Genomic DNA, 15,465 nt, shown 5'->3' with positions numbered 1-15,465 from the left:
ACATTCAGAGGACATTGCATGTAATGTCACAAGCAAATGAAAAACAGAAAATTTAGTTTATATCATAAACAAAGGAATAATACCCCTAAACTTTAAAAAGCACTTAGAAATTGAGATGAAAAAAGGCTAACAACTCAACAGAAAACTGAGCAAAGGTCACAAGCAGATGATTTACAAAGATAGAAATACAAATGACATTTTAATAGATTTAAACAAAAGCTTTCGACCTCATTCTTAATGAGATACATCAAATTCAGACCACACTGGAAAATCATTTCTCGTATGTAAGACTGACAGGACACAAAAGCTTGACCTTGAATTTACAGGTGAGGCTTTGGGGGACCAGGCACATCAATCACTGCAGGTGGATGTGAAAACAGCACAACTCCCCTGAGGATACAATCACTTTTGACTCAACAGTCCTATTTGGGAATCTACTCCATAGAGGGTTAAACTAATTATGGCACAGCCACACAAGATAGCTGTGCAGAAGAACATAGAAGATTTTTATGTACTGACATGGAATGGTCTCCAGGATATATTGTTAGATGGAAGAAAACAAAATCAAACAGGATGCTGAACAGTATAGTCCACTTCCTTCTGAATATGAAATATTTACCTGCATTTGTTTGGTGTGCACAAAGACTAAGGGGAATAAACAAGAAACCAATAAAAAATGGTTACTTTGAATGGGGCTAGAGGCACAGAGATTGGGCAGGGACTTTTGTGATCAAAACAATAAGACCAAATTTTGAAAAATGTACCTGAGGGAAACTGCAAGAACTTCTCCAAATAGCAGAGACTTGATGTGAAGCATGAAGCTTGACGACCAAGAGACTGCGGCATTTGTGCACAGTGATAGAACATTGGGAAGGGTAGGAGGGTGGGATCAGAAGATACCTAGCTCAACAGAGTCTGAAAGAGGGAAGGGAGATGCTTGCTCCGGATCAGTAAGTAAGTTATGGTCCAAGAAGACACCTGCTTGCTTTGAGTAGCTGGGTCTTTTCACACCTCTCAGAGATTTCATGGCCACGTGGTACAGTGAATAATGTCAGCACAACATTGGGCCTTCCCTAAACATACTGATCCTATAGATTTTCCTTCTATTAAATCCGAAGCTCTAGAAGGTACCTGATTATTTTTGGGAGAAGGAACATCCTAGGATGAAAAGGGTCAAAATGACAGGATAGCACAGGATAGGCCAAACAAATCAAGATAAAGGAAAGATTTTTTTTTTAAAAAGTGACAAGGACAGGGGCAGCCCGGGTGGCTTAGTGGTTTAGCACCACCTTCGGCCCAGGGTGTGATCCTGGAGACCCGGGATCGAGTCCCACGTTGGGCTCCCTGCATGGAGCCTGCTTCTCCCTCTGCCTGTGTCTCTGCCTCTCTCTCTCTCTTACGAGAAAATAAAATCTAAAAAAAGGAAAAAAAAAGTGACAAGGACAAGAGTGGAAGAAAATAGTCTTTAAGATGCTTTTGGGAGCTCATAAATAGGGAAGCTGGAAGCCAACCACCAGACTTCTCTGCCTGCACAAAATGGAGAGCGAGCTTGGCCAATACTATGGTAAGGATGCTGTCTCCTTTTCTAATTAAATTCCTTAAAGAGTGGGCTGATTTATTCATTTATAATAAAATTCCTGGTCTAATTAAAAATGGGACTTTCTCCCACCTGATCTAGCCTCACCATATTTCTGAGTCCCATGTAATTGAATCTGAAAACAATGATGCTGAGTGATAGCTTGGGATATTGCTACTTATTGTGGAAATAAATAATAAGGAAGGAGAATGCTGCTTGGCTGGTTTCAGGGAAGTTTAAATCACCTCTTTTTCACTTCGACTGAATTTTAACAACAGATAAAGATAATACGATATTTCCCTTAATGAAACTGTATAATGTTGGCTAATTTATGAGAGAGGTTTACCTTTCTGAGGCTTTAGCTTCCCATTATTTTGGCCTGAGGTTTGCAAGGTTCTGATATCCTCAACCTTACATTCCAGGAATTGCTCTTTCTTTCAACCCATTTAACATAATATTGCTCCTATTTATTTTGCACTCTGTAGACAGCTTGTGATATCTAATATCACATCTGAACTACTCTGGGAGAGACAGGCAAGGTAGCATCATGTGGCATGTGGAATCAAGGCTCAGAAAGGTCAGCACTATTCATCCAAGATCACAACGTCTATTTGCAGAGCCTGACCTAGAACCCGGGTGTCCTGACTCCTGATTGTGGGCATGTCCAATACTGCCAGCCAAACGACCATAGCTTTTGGTTTTTAGGTTCCAAGAGGTCCATAGAGCAGCCAGTTGTGTGATTCACTACATGATGGTTGACATTTTTTTCTTGGCAAAACTCCTGATTGCTGTTTAGGGAGGAACCCTGTTCGTTTTTGTTTTTCCTGAGCTCATCTGCTTCGTTGTATGATATGTATATGTTTCTAGGTTTTTGGCTGGTTGAGGAGGGGTAGTTGGGATGGGAGAATCTGAGAAATGATTCCTTTATTTATCCTTTAAGTTTGAGAACAGAGCACTCTAAATAATTAAAATATATCCATTTCCTTTCCCTCCTACTTCAAAGGTTTGCACGCTGCATTCTTGTTTTGCGCACTATAATAATTACTTCTAGAAGGAGCTACTTCTGAACACTAAGACCCTTCTTTTTCTTTCTTACCCCTTTTATTCAACAGGGCTTCTTCTATTGACCCCAGCATTTTTAATCTGGAGATTTATGTTAATCTTCTGAGTCTTAACCATTCAGAGGGAAGAGTTCTGGCAAAAGGCCCTTTCCAAATGTCACTATGCACTTTTTAGCCAAAAAAGAAACTCTAAGGTCCCCAAGGAAACCCAGACACCTGTTGACTATGTTTTTTCTTTATTTTTCATCTAATTGCAATTTACCTAATTCACTAGCACAGTGTGAGGATTAACTGTCCTCCGGTTACTTTCAAGTCTGTAAAGGATTTCCGCCTCCTCAGGGCACATGTTCTCCAAGAGAGACAGAAATGAAATACTAATAAGAGATTTAATGTGTAGCAGCCTCAAATAATCTGTGCTCTGTGTTACCATTTTCAGCAGTCGGTGTCTCCCTAACACGCTCTGACAAAGGCGCTGGGAACAGGATCAACAGCCAAGTGTGAAAGTCCCAGACGGAAGCATGAACTTCCTTTTCAAAGCCCCTTGGAGGAAGGGCATCTTAACCACCCAATTAGGTGCTGGGCCGGGCCTGGGGTTCCTGCTGGGCAGGCAGGGGGATTTGGCAGCTGTCATATCTTGGCACAAATATTTGACAGCTTGTCCCTCTCAATGAACATTTCTGATGCCTAAAGAGTAATCTTCTCTTGGCTTCTCAGTATTGTTGACATTTTGTGCGGGATAATGCTTTGTTTTGGGGGGCTGCCCTGTGCACCACGGGCTCCACATCCCATATAAGAGACCACCCACCTCTGAGTATGAAAACTCCAAATGTCTCCAGAGATTGCCAAATGTCTCCTGGTTCACAACCATCCTGTTCGAGAGCCGGTGGCCCACAAAATCCTGTGTGAACACTCAAGGTATTATTTGGATTATGGGCAACCTCTATGAAAAAGTCATCCTTAGACACACTCATGGGGCTGTCTCAGAGGACTAGTAAGCAGTCCTCCTTTCTCCCCACCTGCATGAGGCTGAGAGGGCACACAGTTTCCCAAATGACACGTCCTCCAATTCACTGCTTAAATATTTAGTTTTGGATCCTTTGCCCAGCTTTCTTTCTTTGCCCAGGCAGCCAAAGATGGCTAATTTGCACAGCATTAGGTATTATTTGCTCCCCCTGCATATGCCATGACAACCAGGGATTTGTTTTTTACTTTGAAATCCTACTTTGCTGGCTCGGGTTTAAATGTTTCAGGCTACCCCACATTCAAACTTGAGAGGGTAGCGCTGGGGGTGCCATGGTAATGATGGGGGGAGAATGTCCATCAAAGAGTGACAAACTCTGGGGGGCATCTCTTCCTTCCAAAATGTCTCATTAGGGTCCCAGACTTCGCCTCCCTCCCCTCTATATCCCGCAGTCCAATTTAATTGAGCGACGGCCTCGCCACGGCACACTGCTCTTTCGACAGGAGGGTAAACTCATTCTGTCCATCATGACATTTGCTTTCTTAAGGGCCTCACAATATGCAGCTTAAATAATTAAATGCAGGTCACATCGCAGCCTCCCTTTTCAAGCCTGTCTGGAGACACGGTGGGGTTTTTTTTCTGATGCTTACCTTATGACCACGTGTCTTTCAGAAGCCAGTGGGCTTTTTGTTTGTTTTGTTTAATTATTGTGCGTGACACTTCTCCCCACTGAAACCCCCAAATCTCAGCATAGTGCAAATCCTATCCGAATAGCTTAAAGGGCTGTGGGTTTTCTCATGGTGGAGACAAAGAGAAACTTGAGACCCTGGTTACCATGAAGGGTCTCAGCAGCCTGCTTGTCATGGTCAGTACTTTTCATTTGTCACCCGAGACAGTTTATTGCTTGGAGATGAATCCCCTGTGTTTTATTGCCTATGTCCATTTACCTTGAGTTGAGATGAGCTTGTCAAAAATAAAGCAAATCTTTAAAATGACCTAATAAGAGTGAAGTTTCAGGAAGGACCAAGGATAACTCTTACCTGGAGTGTCCATTTTAAACAGATTTCTCTGGGGGAACTTGGGAGTGATTATAATGAGTTTGGATTTCGTTTAACCTAATGCTGATTTTGCACATTACAGAGATTTGTCATCTTTAAGTCATATGCCAGATGAATGCTTTAAAATAGATGCAACTTTGTGTGAATTTTCTATAAAATAGCAAAATCTGATTGCTCTATTAATAGCCAAAGTCCTTGGCCTTGGGAAGGCCGGGTGGCAGTGTTTTAAAAATTCATCATCTCTGCATAATTAGTTGTGAATCTCTAAATATTCAAGCTGAGGAATTAACCAGGAGCTAGAGCTGTTACCCTTCAGGGTCCCTTTTAATATTGTTCCACAGTCATCATTTCCTTGTGTTTTTCTAATTACTGCAAAACCAATTGTTTTTAACTCAATGGCCCTCCCTCTTTGTAATTTGTTGAATGTAATCACCTTCAAAGGAAGAAAATGTACTTCTGGTTCAGGAAATTGGGGCTTGATTAGGTGAGCATTACCAGGTGGTTGTGGGACCCTGGTTCTGAAGTTATAATTATTTGACCCAATCATTACATTTTGAGGTATGGGGCTCAAGGAAGGAGGGGGTGCTCTTGAAAGTGAGCTCCAAAGTGTGATCTAGAGACCCCAGTGGGCTTTACTTTGGAGGAAAAGAAGATTTAGGAAAACTAAAAAGAAGTATCAATTCTGCTTCCTTCCTCTGTGAAGCCCACAGTATGGCCTTGGGCAATAGAACACAACTGTGTAGGGTACCTGATTATCTCCTCGCTCAGATGGAGCCTCCAGTGTAGGTCTGATTGGAAGCACCCAGGTAGCAGGACTATGTCTCTAACCTGGCCTCAACCCCTGGTGTCCAATGCTGGTGTGGACACTGAGCAAGTGCTGAATAAAGCAAAATGAACTAGTTTAAGGTCAATTCTCTTCTTTGCTTTCATTCTTTTGCCAATTTCACTTATCTACTAACCAGTTTAACTTGGAAATTTTCAAAGAAATATGGCAAGAACAAAGGTTCTTAATCTTCATTTTTCTCTTTCAGAACTCAAGGGTATGACGTATTTTCATCAATGAGAATGACTCTCTGTGATGGTAATTCCTCAACTGAGGCAGATTATGAAAATTAGGCCAGAGTACATGGAGCCATCGAAAAAAAACCCACAAAAACAAAAGATTCTTATGTGCCTCCACAGCACCCATGAAGAAACATCACTGAAGGGTAAACTTAAAGTCTACATCCTTGAGAAAAATGGGAAAATGGATTCATTGCTTTCTCTAGCACAGCCCTCAGCAGTAGGTGGCCACTCCGGGTCTTTCTTCTTCTGGACAAGGAAAGGTCCAAACATTCCCACCTCTTTCCTGCAGGCGGGGCTTTGGAGAAGGCATGAGCAAGGGATAGAGGTGGAAGGGGAAGGGGAGAGAGAGTAGGCCAGGGACACAATATTTGTTATGCTCAGTTTGGCAAATCAGAGTGGGCAGCTCTGTGGATCCAAAGCCACAAAATTGCTTCTGAAACCTCACCCACTGGGCCACCTACCCAGCTCCTAAATCCTGCTCCTGCCACTCTGTGCTAACAACCTAGACTTTTCAAACATATTTCAAAGTTAGGCTAAAGAAACTAATCTTGAAAGAAAAGACATGTATTTACTTGAGTGTTTTATGAGCCTGTAGGCAGGGTTTTGGATAGTAGGGTTTTTTGGCTATTCAGTGTGATTCAAAGAAGCAAGTGGGCAGGAGGAAGCAGGGAATGTGGGGTCATAGGAGACTGTTTGAAAGGAAGCCCACCCATTCCCCACCCAGGCATGCTGTGATTAGCAGGGCAAGTAGCTAATTACTGAGCAGTGGCCTGGGGGAGGGGGTGGTGAGGAGGGCACAGGGTGAGAGGCAAAGGCTCCTGACTGTGCATTTCCTACAAGCCATGGAGAAACAGATTGCCACTGTCAAGTGCCCTTCTCTACCTGCAGGAAATTTCAAGGACCCAGGAAGAGAGGGTGTGTTGAGAAAGAACAACTATCTTGGAGAACATCCAATAAGGCTTCCAGGTCTGCCAGCAATTCCATTCTGCAGGTTGGGGACCTCTATTATAAAATCATGTTCCCTAAAGAAGCAAGGAGGGTGGGGTCACTTTCACAGGTGCAGGAGATGAAAGCCAGGCCAAATGGTGACTGGCAGGGAAGAAAATCTCAGCCACACACACAGCACATGTACTCCTTTTCATCTTTTTCTCTGAATCATTTCTATTTCTTTTCAGATCAATTTTACAAGCATTTCAAAAGTTAATGCTGCTGAGTCCACCCTACCTGCCCCTTTCTAGGGTTTGTTGGAAGCCAGCATGCGCCCACAGCCACGCCAGCTGTCTGCACACCTTCTTTCTTCCTGGCAGCACTGTCATCAGCCGCCGGCTCGGTCAGGATGTGCAGATGACTGAGCTCTGGCAAGAAGTTTACTATTAAAAGCAGAGGGCAGGTGCCTGGCTAGAGAAAAAGCAGCTTCTTGCTGGCAGTGCTGCTTCCAGAGTTACTCTATCTAGCCCTCAGCCTCTTATCCAAAGAAGCACCCTTCGCTCAGAAGCTATGGCAATAGAATGCAAGGAGCCTTTTCTCTCACACAGGGATTAGGTCTGGTTAGAGGGAACAGGATGGACACAGTAAGTATACTGAGAAAAGAGCTCAGGCTGAGACCCACTTCCATTTGCAAAAAGATCAAAAAGAAAAGTTAAAGGAGCAGGTTCACTGTTCACCAGGATCCCTAGCCAGCCCCTAATGTTTATTCCTGATTGCTTTGCATGACACAGTTAAACAAAGCAATGTTGAAATGTGAAGCCTAAAGTACGTTCTTTCATGCTCCCACTTGTTCATTGGCAGAGTTTAGCTTGTTTCCTTTTCCAAGATGTTTTTTTTAATAAATTAATTTTTATTGGTGTTCAATTTACCAACATATAGAATAACACCCAGTGCTCATTCCGTCAAGTGTCCCCCTCAGTGCCCGTCACCCATTCACCCCCACCCCCCGCCCTCCTCCCCTTCCACCACCCCTAGTTCGTTTCCCAGAGTTAGGAGTCTTTATGTTCTGTCTCCCTTTCTGATATTTCTCACACATTTCTTCTCCCTTCCCTTATATTCCCTTTCACTATTATTCATATTCCCCAAATGAATGAGAACATACACTGTCCTTCTCCGATTGACTTACTTCACTCAGCATAATACCCTCCAGTTCCATCCACGTTGAAGCAAATGGTGGGTATTTGTCATTTCTAATGGCTGAGTAATATTCCATTGTATACATAGACCACAGCTTCTTTATCCATTCATCTTTCGATGGACACCGAGGCTCCTTCCACACTTTGGCTATTGTGGACATTGCTGCTAGAAACATCGGGGTGCAGGTGTCCCGGCGTTTCATTGCATCTGTATCTTTGGGGTAAATCCCCAGAAGTGCAATTGCTGGGTCGTAGGGCAGGTCTATGTTTAACTCTTTGAGGAACCTCCACACAGTTTTCCAGAGTGGCTGCACCAGTTCACATTCCCACCAACAGTGCAAGAGGGTTCCCTTTTCTCCGCATCCTCTCCAACATTTGTGGTTTCCTGCCTTGTTAATTTTCCCCATTCTCACTGGTGTGAGGTGGTATCTCATTGTAGTTTTGATTTGTATTTCCCTGATGGCAAGTGATGCAGAGCATTTTCTCATGTGCGTGTTGGCCATGTCTATGTCTTCCTCTGTGAGATTTCTCTTCATGTCTTTTGCCCATTTCTTGATTGGATTGTTTGTTTCTTTGGTGTTGAGTTTAATAAGTTCTTTATAGATTTTGGAAACTAGCCCTTTATCTGATATGTTATTTGCAAATATCTTCTCCCATTCTGTAGGTTGTCTTTGAGCTTTGTTGACTGTATCCTTTGCTGTGCAAAAGCTTCTTATCCAAGATGTTTTCAAACTGCCTCTGGATGATCCCTCCTCCCCACTCCCATTGCCTACCCTCCACCCACCCCTGGAAACCCACTGCCAGAGGGAGAGACTGGACCACTGAATATGAAGACAGTATCCTTCTTTTTATTAACAAGCCACATATGGAATCATGGAACTCCCCCTCCATTCCTGACTTCTTTCTCCACCTGTCTCTCCTCCTCCCGTCCTGCTTGCTCCTGCTCCGTCCTTTGCTGGTTCTTTCTTTTCTCCCTGACCCCTTGGGAGGATGGAGTCCTCTCTCTATCAATACTCCCTCCCCTCCTGACCTCATGTGGACCCTCTACGTGCTGACACTCAAATTTACATCTCCAGACGTCCACGGTCCACTGCCTACTCAGTACCTCCACCGGCTCCATGGGCAGCTCACACTGAGCATGTCCGAGATGCACCCCCCCCCCCAGCTCCAACCTCAGCCTTCTCCATTTCAGTCAGCAGAATGCTGTCCCTTCTGGGACCTGAACCTTGGAGCTACCCTAGACTCTAGTTCCCTTACCCTCATCCTCTAATCTATCCATCAATTGTGCTGTCTTTTTACTTAGAACAAGGGGTGGTGGAAAGGGAGGTGGGCGGGGGGTGGGGGTGACTGGGTGATGGGCACTGAGGGGGGCACTTGATGGGATGAGCACTGGGTGTTATGCTATATGTTGGCAAATTGAACTCCAATAAAAAAAAAAAAAAGAACTGGAATCCGACCATTCTTACTCCCTGTGTTATATATGCCATATGCAGCTATGGATATTTAAATGGAACTTAGTTAAGATAAAAAAAATAATAATCAAATAGAGGAAAAAAGGGAATAGACCTCTTAAGAAAACAGTAATGAAAATTAAATTTAAAAGTTTTGTTCCAGGCAGCCCTGGTGGTGTAGCGGTTTAGCGCCGCCTGCAGCCCAGGGTGTGATCCTGGGGACCGGGATCGAGTCCCGCGTCAGGCTTCCTGCATGGAGCCTGCTTCTCCCTCTGCCTGTGTCTCTGCTTCTCTCTCTCTCTCTCTCTGAATAAATAAATAAATTTAAAAAAATCTTAAAAAAATAAAAGTTTTGTTCCTTGCTGGTACTGGCGACCTTTGAAGTGCTTATGGGCCACATGTGGCTAGTGGCTCTGGTACCGGACAGCGCAGATACAAAGCATTTCCTTCCCTGCAGAGAGCGTTACAGGCCTGTGCTGCTCACTCCTTTCCCCAAGACCACCCTGTTTCAGCCACTAACATCTCTTGCCCGGGTGACTGCAATAGCCTCTGGGCTGATCTTGCTCCTATGGTCTTCACGACACGATAGCCAGAGAGATCCTTTGGGAACATCTTAGGTTATGCCTCTTCTCTGCTCAAAGTCATCCTAAGACTCCCATGCATGTCTATCAGAGGAGAAGCAAAGTCCGCGGAATGGCAAGCGAGCCCTTATGAGCTCTAGCTCCTTTTACTTGTCTGGCCTCATCTGCCCTCCCCCTTCCAAACTGCTCTGGCCACAACCACACTGGCCTCCTGCTGCTCCCACCTCCAGGCTTCTACACTGTCTCTTCCCTCTGCTGAGCATGCCCTTCCCCCCTTCCCCCCCAGATATCCTCCTGGTTCACTCCCTCTATTCTTTCCAATCTCAAACACCACCTTCTCAGGCTTGTTTAGACTGCTTTTTAAAATGTTAACCACCCCCCCACACCCACAGTCCTGGCCTCCTGTACCCTACCTGCTTCACCTTGTCTTTTCCACAGCACTCATCTCTTTCAACAAATGATAGACATTTACTAGTTAATCATAGCTGTTGTTTCCTCTCCAGCAGGGAATTTTGTCTAGTTACTCACTGCTGGAAAGCTGGGCCAGAGGGTGCTCTCAATAAATATGTGTTCAATAAATAAATGGGGTTTTAGAGCTGGAAGGAGCCCTGGAAATCATTCTTGGATGGAGCAGCTGAAGGTCAATAAGGTGAAATTAGTTGCTGTGGACCCACACTAAGTTCAAGGGAAGAGGTGGACAAGGAGCTAGCTTGGTCTTAGGCATCCTTTTAGGGCAGTCCCGTGATGATCACCTCCCCTTCTCCTTTCTTTGCCACCACCAGAAAGGTGCTGACAAACCACAGAGAGCCAAAGGGAACAACCACCTAACTACGGTGCCAGTGGTGTTTGTCACTTTCTTCCTGGTAAGCCAATGTATGATTTCACCATGGGTCCTGCTTCTCTGATGACTTGTAGGAAGCAGGCAACAAGGTGGAAGCTCAGGCTATTCTCACCCCCATATGTCACAGTGCTAAGACTCTTGGAAAACTGGAAACACACAAGGTTGCTAGGTTTTCCCTAAAACAATATATCAGTCTTGTTTTTAAAAAAGAAAGCCATGTTTTCATCATGTAATTGCTAAATTAGTATTTGAAAAAAAGTCAATTTGTATGAACAAATTGATTCTCCATTGCATCAATGAAATATACCTGACAATCCAGAGTAGATTAGAAGGAAAGTAGACCCCAGGTCCCACTTTGTATTAAGGGTTCATCTTTCCTCCTATCGCTGGAAGGAAATGCTGTCTGAATACACATATTTTAAATGCCTCGAGATGATGGTCTTTCTACTGCCAATTCTGATTCAAAAGAAAATACAGTGAGTTTGAACTTCATAAACGACCTGTTCATAATGGCCTGGCTCACAGGTACAGAGCTACACAGCACGATATTAGCAAAAAGCCTGGAAGACTCCATCCATGGCTCACTGGACAATTTAACTTGCCAGAGGATGTAATTAAGAACAAAGTTATCTTTCTAGTCATTCCTTCATTACCAAGATAACTCAATTGGAGGCTTTTCGGGAGATGCCAGATTTGGAAATAAAATCCTCACAGACTGCACTGAAATGTCATGAAGATTATACCAGAAAACAAATTGATGTGCATAGACAATCTTCTGTACATACCAGAAAATTAGATCTCAGGAGAGATGTGGGGCTAAGATGTGAAGTCGAGGGTGGGGGTGGAGGCAGAGTACAGTGAAAGGCAAAATCAGCGGCTTCCCGGAGAGAGGGGAGCCCCAGATGTCCAGGTTCTCCCGTAAGTTACCTTGGGTGGCGCTCTTCATTGCTTTCACTAACTTGCCCCTTCCAGCTCCAAAACCATTATTTCCATAGTCCAGGTCACTGTCACTATCACTGCCACCACTGGCAGAGTACGCACACATTCTGGGAACCTTGTCCTAAATGAGCAATACGAGACTGTTAAGATTATTCATGCAAGTTAAAAATGGGGCGGAACAACCCATGAGGAGGGGACGTGGGTTCACAGTTGGCTGTCATTCCACGCACAGAACTCCCTTCTGCTGCCCCCCCACCCCTACCACCACCAAGAGCAACTCTGCTTCCCTGTCGATCTGTTTCAGGCGGAGCTGGCGCAGTCTACTCAATTACCGGAGCTGTAGAAACAGGGCTGTGATGATGAAGCCATTGACCACTCTGCCATTGTCCCAGGCACAGGGAAGTCCTCACGGTTACCGGCTCTGCATTTTGCACACTTCTTTATGGGGTCTTCTTTTTCTCAATTGCCTATTATGAGCTGCTGTTCCAAGCCTAATGGCTTATTTGTTTAACTGATCTCATCATTGGCTTTCAAGTATCAGAGGGTATGGAAAAAAATCAACCTTGAGAACAGAAGAATAAATGCTTGCCTAATGTATAATTTTCTTCTATCCCTGGAAAGTACGGGAGCCTTTAGGAAAGTATGCAGTTTCTAACCCTGTATGATCCTTGAATCGACTGAGAGTTCATGGGGGGAGGGACTCGGTCTCCCCTCTTGCTCACAGGCACACCCAGGCTGACCCTCGAGGTGTCACTGATGTGGTGAAAAGGCCCTGTCAAGAACTGCTGAGGTGGTTGGTTGATGCTGTATAAAGTTTCCCCTTTGTGCACAGAATCAGAATACTACATGTAGGACTGCAATTCTGTGTATAGAATTATAAAAGAATGTCCTTTTGGTTTGCAGGCTGCCCTGTTAGAGCCTACTATTCCCCACCCATCCTGGACAGTTCAGGTACAGATGTATAGGGGATGGGTCTCTAAAGTTTGTTTGGGAGGGTGTCATTCAGTTGGAAATGATAAAAACAGATTTTAGGGTGTAAAGTTCTTCACCTGGAGTCATAAGTTCAAGCAGCTACTCATTCCTTTATTTCTTTATTCATTGACTCATTCATTCACTCGTTCAACAAATGCTTATTGAGCACCTATTCCGTGCTAAGAGGAGTGCTAGGCTCTGAGGGTACAGAGTTCGGTATGAGGGGTACTGGTAGTCCAGCAAGGATGGTGTCCATGAACTATGACTAGTCTCCTGGCTGTGGTGCTAGAGGAGCCCCATGTCTAGAGTTCCAGCAGGGTCCCTGTAACACTTTCTGAGGTAGGATGAGATGAATTTTTTCATCACTCTGTTCAACAAACACTAATGGAACCAGGCACTGTTCTAGCACTGGGTGCTAGAAATATAAGCTAACTCTTTCTTCCAGCTTTCCCTCCCTGACAGTCAGCAAAGCAGGGTTCTAAGTTCTGAGCCACAGAACTTACTTAGCTCTGACTCTCAAATCAGAGCAAGCTTTCCAGTGGGCAGAGCTGGGGCAGGATGATGAGTGAGAGAACCCTCGAGAGGGCTCTCTGTTGCTGGTGTATGTAGGGTGAAGAGTGTCCTGCCATCACATGTAGGGGGGCAGCTCTCACCTGGCCAGCATCAGTTGTTGTTGTTATTATTTTTACTTTCCTGGATTTGCCTGAACCCCTTTGCCACTGGTTTGGGAACAACTGCTTTGGAGGAGTCTTAACATTTTTATGTTTACACTGAGGCATGATGGAGTACACTGGTTTACTCTTTTGCCTCTTAGGCTCCTGCCTTATAGAGGCTGCCATTCTGAGTGTCAGACATGGAATTCAGAGGGCTGAGTTCTAGTCCCGACTCCTGAGTATGAACCCTGAATATGGTCCAGCATCTCTCTGGAGTTGTGTTCTCTACTGTAAATTGAGGCTGTGGGCTCAGAGAATCTCATTCCCTACTAATCCATGACCCCATTCTGAGGTGGTAAAGGCTAAAAGAAGGTTTGGCCCCACTGGTTGTGGGGAACCCCAGGTGTGGGCTAATCCAGGTATTTTCTCATCACAGCTGGTAGAAACTCTAGTACAAAGAGCAATGGGGCCAGTTGAACATGGCTCAGGTAACTTGTTGGAAGAGGTAAATAGGAGGAAACACAGGAGGGCATACTAACTAGGCCCCGAGGGATGATAGAAATGTCCCTGAGCCATGAGCAACTTCTTGGGTCCAATAACATGTCAGGAGGCCTATGTGTGCCATCTCAGGGTAGATGAAGATCTCACAGCAAAAACAGTAGGGGCTGAAGAGACGCAGGTCTCATTGACACCAGCAAGTCATTTGACTACTCGGGGGTATAATTATACCTTCTGTACCTGTCTCGGAGGCACAAGGCAAAGGTTAAAGGAAGAATAAGATAATGGAAAAGTATCACTAAATCATTCTCAATGTACTCTTATGGCTTGGGAAAGTGAGTGCCTGTTCTGTAACATCTAATCTGGGAGACCATCCATGCCTCAAAAATCATGCCTCAAAAATCTGGGAGACCATCCATGCCTCAAAAAAAGTCTCGGAAACATTTCAATTCCCCCCAAAAACCCAAGGCGTTATTTAATTATGCAGGAAAAAGGGTGAGCCTTGGGCCTTATTCACTGAGCCAACGACAAATTTTATTCAAAAATTGGATCTGTTGTAAAAGTGTTTAAGGAAGTCATTTTTCACCATCAGGAGCAACAGGTGGAGGGTACCCTCCTCCTGTCAGCCTCCCCCTTACCTGGGTCTCAGCTGTGGGGTCTTCACTGCCCCACTCTGGAAGCTGCTCACTTGTGATTGTGTTTTCGGCATATTCAAATGACGAGCAGGTCTGAGGCCTTGGCTCTGCTTCATTCTGCTTTTGGGAATTGATTTTTCCTAAATGAGAAAATGTACATGAAATCACAATCTGCTTTCTTCAAGTCTTTACAAGTTAAGGGAGGGAAGTGAGAGAGACATTCAGAAATAATAAAAAAGATCCAAACACAGTTAAAGCTGAATTTCCCAACATCCTGTCCCCTGCAAGTCTGTGCCACCCAAAACATCTGCATTGCACTGCTATGTGTATCTCTAGAAGGTGTCCATCTCAGAGAGCTGAAGGCAAACTTTTCCACAAAATATTGAGAAACTTTTCATGTTAGGAAGGGGTTAATGAGCAAATCCTTTGGGAAACACTGATTACTCCTCGAATAGTGTTAATCATCAGACAACAAACAGGTTTCCTTTTGGGAGCACTTCTCAGAGCCTTCATTGTGCTATTGAAAATTGTCATAACGTCCAAAGAAAGGGTTTGATTTAGAGCCCTAAATAATATGCCCTATTCTGAAGACAGTACTGTAACTTCAGAGAGAAAAGTCTTTTCCAGAACTTTTTTTCAGGGTTCATATTTAGAGTATAAGTATATTATGAGAATGTTAGGTTGTCTGATTTCAAAAGCAGACCTTTGTCCCACGCTTCTTTTGAACTTGTGATATTAAAGTAAAAAATCTTAAAAAAAAGAAGAAGAAGAAGAAGAAGAAAAAAGCCCTTCCCAAACATATTTGGGCAGGGAACCCTTATTTTCCTAGAATACGCATTAAGGTCATTCCCAATGCACTCAGAATGTATTTTCGGCAACTGCGCTCTTAAAGATTTTGCAGGGCAGTACTCCCAAGCTTTTATGTGTATATGCATCAGTTGAGCTTTTGTTAAATTGCAGCGTCTGAATCAGGAGGTCTAGACTGTGGGTCTGAGATTCTGCATTTCCGGAAAGCTCCTGGGCGATCTTGATGATACTAGCCCATGGATCA

General features: G+C 44.2%; 1 protein-coding gene across 16 annotated transcripts in view; it reads right to left on the bottom strand.

Annotated features, from left to right (window-relative positions):
- NCKAP5 (NCK associated protein 5) overlaps nucleotides 1-15,465 on the bottom strand; it is a 947,559-nt gene that overhangs the window by 40,111 nt on the left and 891,983 nt on the right. For 15 of the 16 annotated variants that reach the window (XM_055316283.1, XM_055316284.1, XM_055316277.1 and 12 more), the window contains one exon: nucleotides 14,418-14,554. In XM_055316283.1, coding sequence (XP_055172258.1) covers nucleotides 14,418-14,554 — 137 coding nt within the window. Of the gene's footprint in view, nucleotides 1-11,644; nucleotides 11,778-14,417; nucleotides 14,555-15,465 lie in introns of all 16 variants that reach the window. The other variant, XM_055316287.1, reaches the window with a different exon arrangement.

Source organism: Nyctereutes procyonoides, unplaced genomic scaffold, assembly GCF_905146905.1.
Source record: "Nyctereutes procyonoides isolate TBG_1078 unplaced genomic scaffold, NYPRO_anot_genome, whole genome shotgun sequence".
In the NCBI taxonomy this organism is placed as follows: Eukaryota; Metazoa; Chordata; class Mammalia; order Carnivora; family Canidae; genus Nyctereutes; species Nyctereutes procyonoides.
This window is presented reverse-complemented; position numbering and strand designations above follow the sequence as displayed.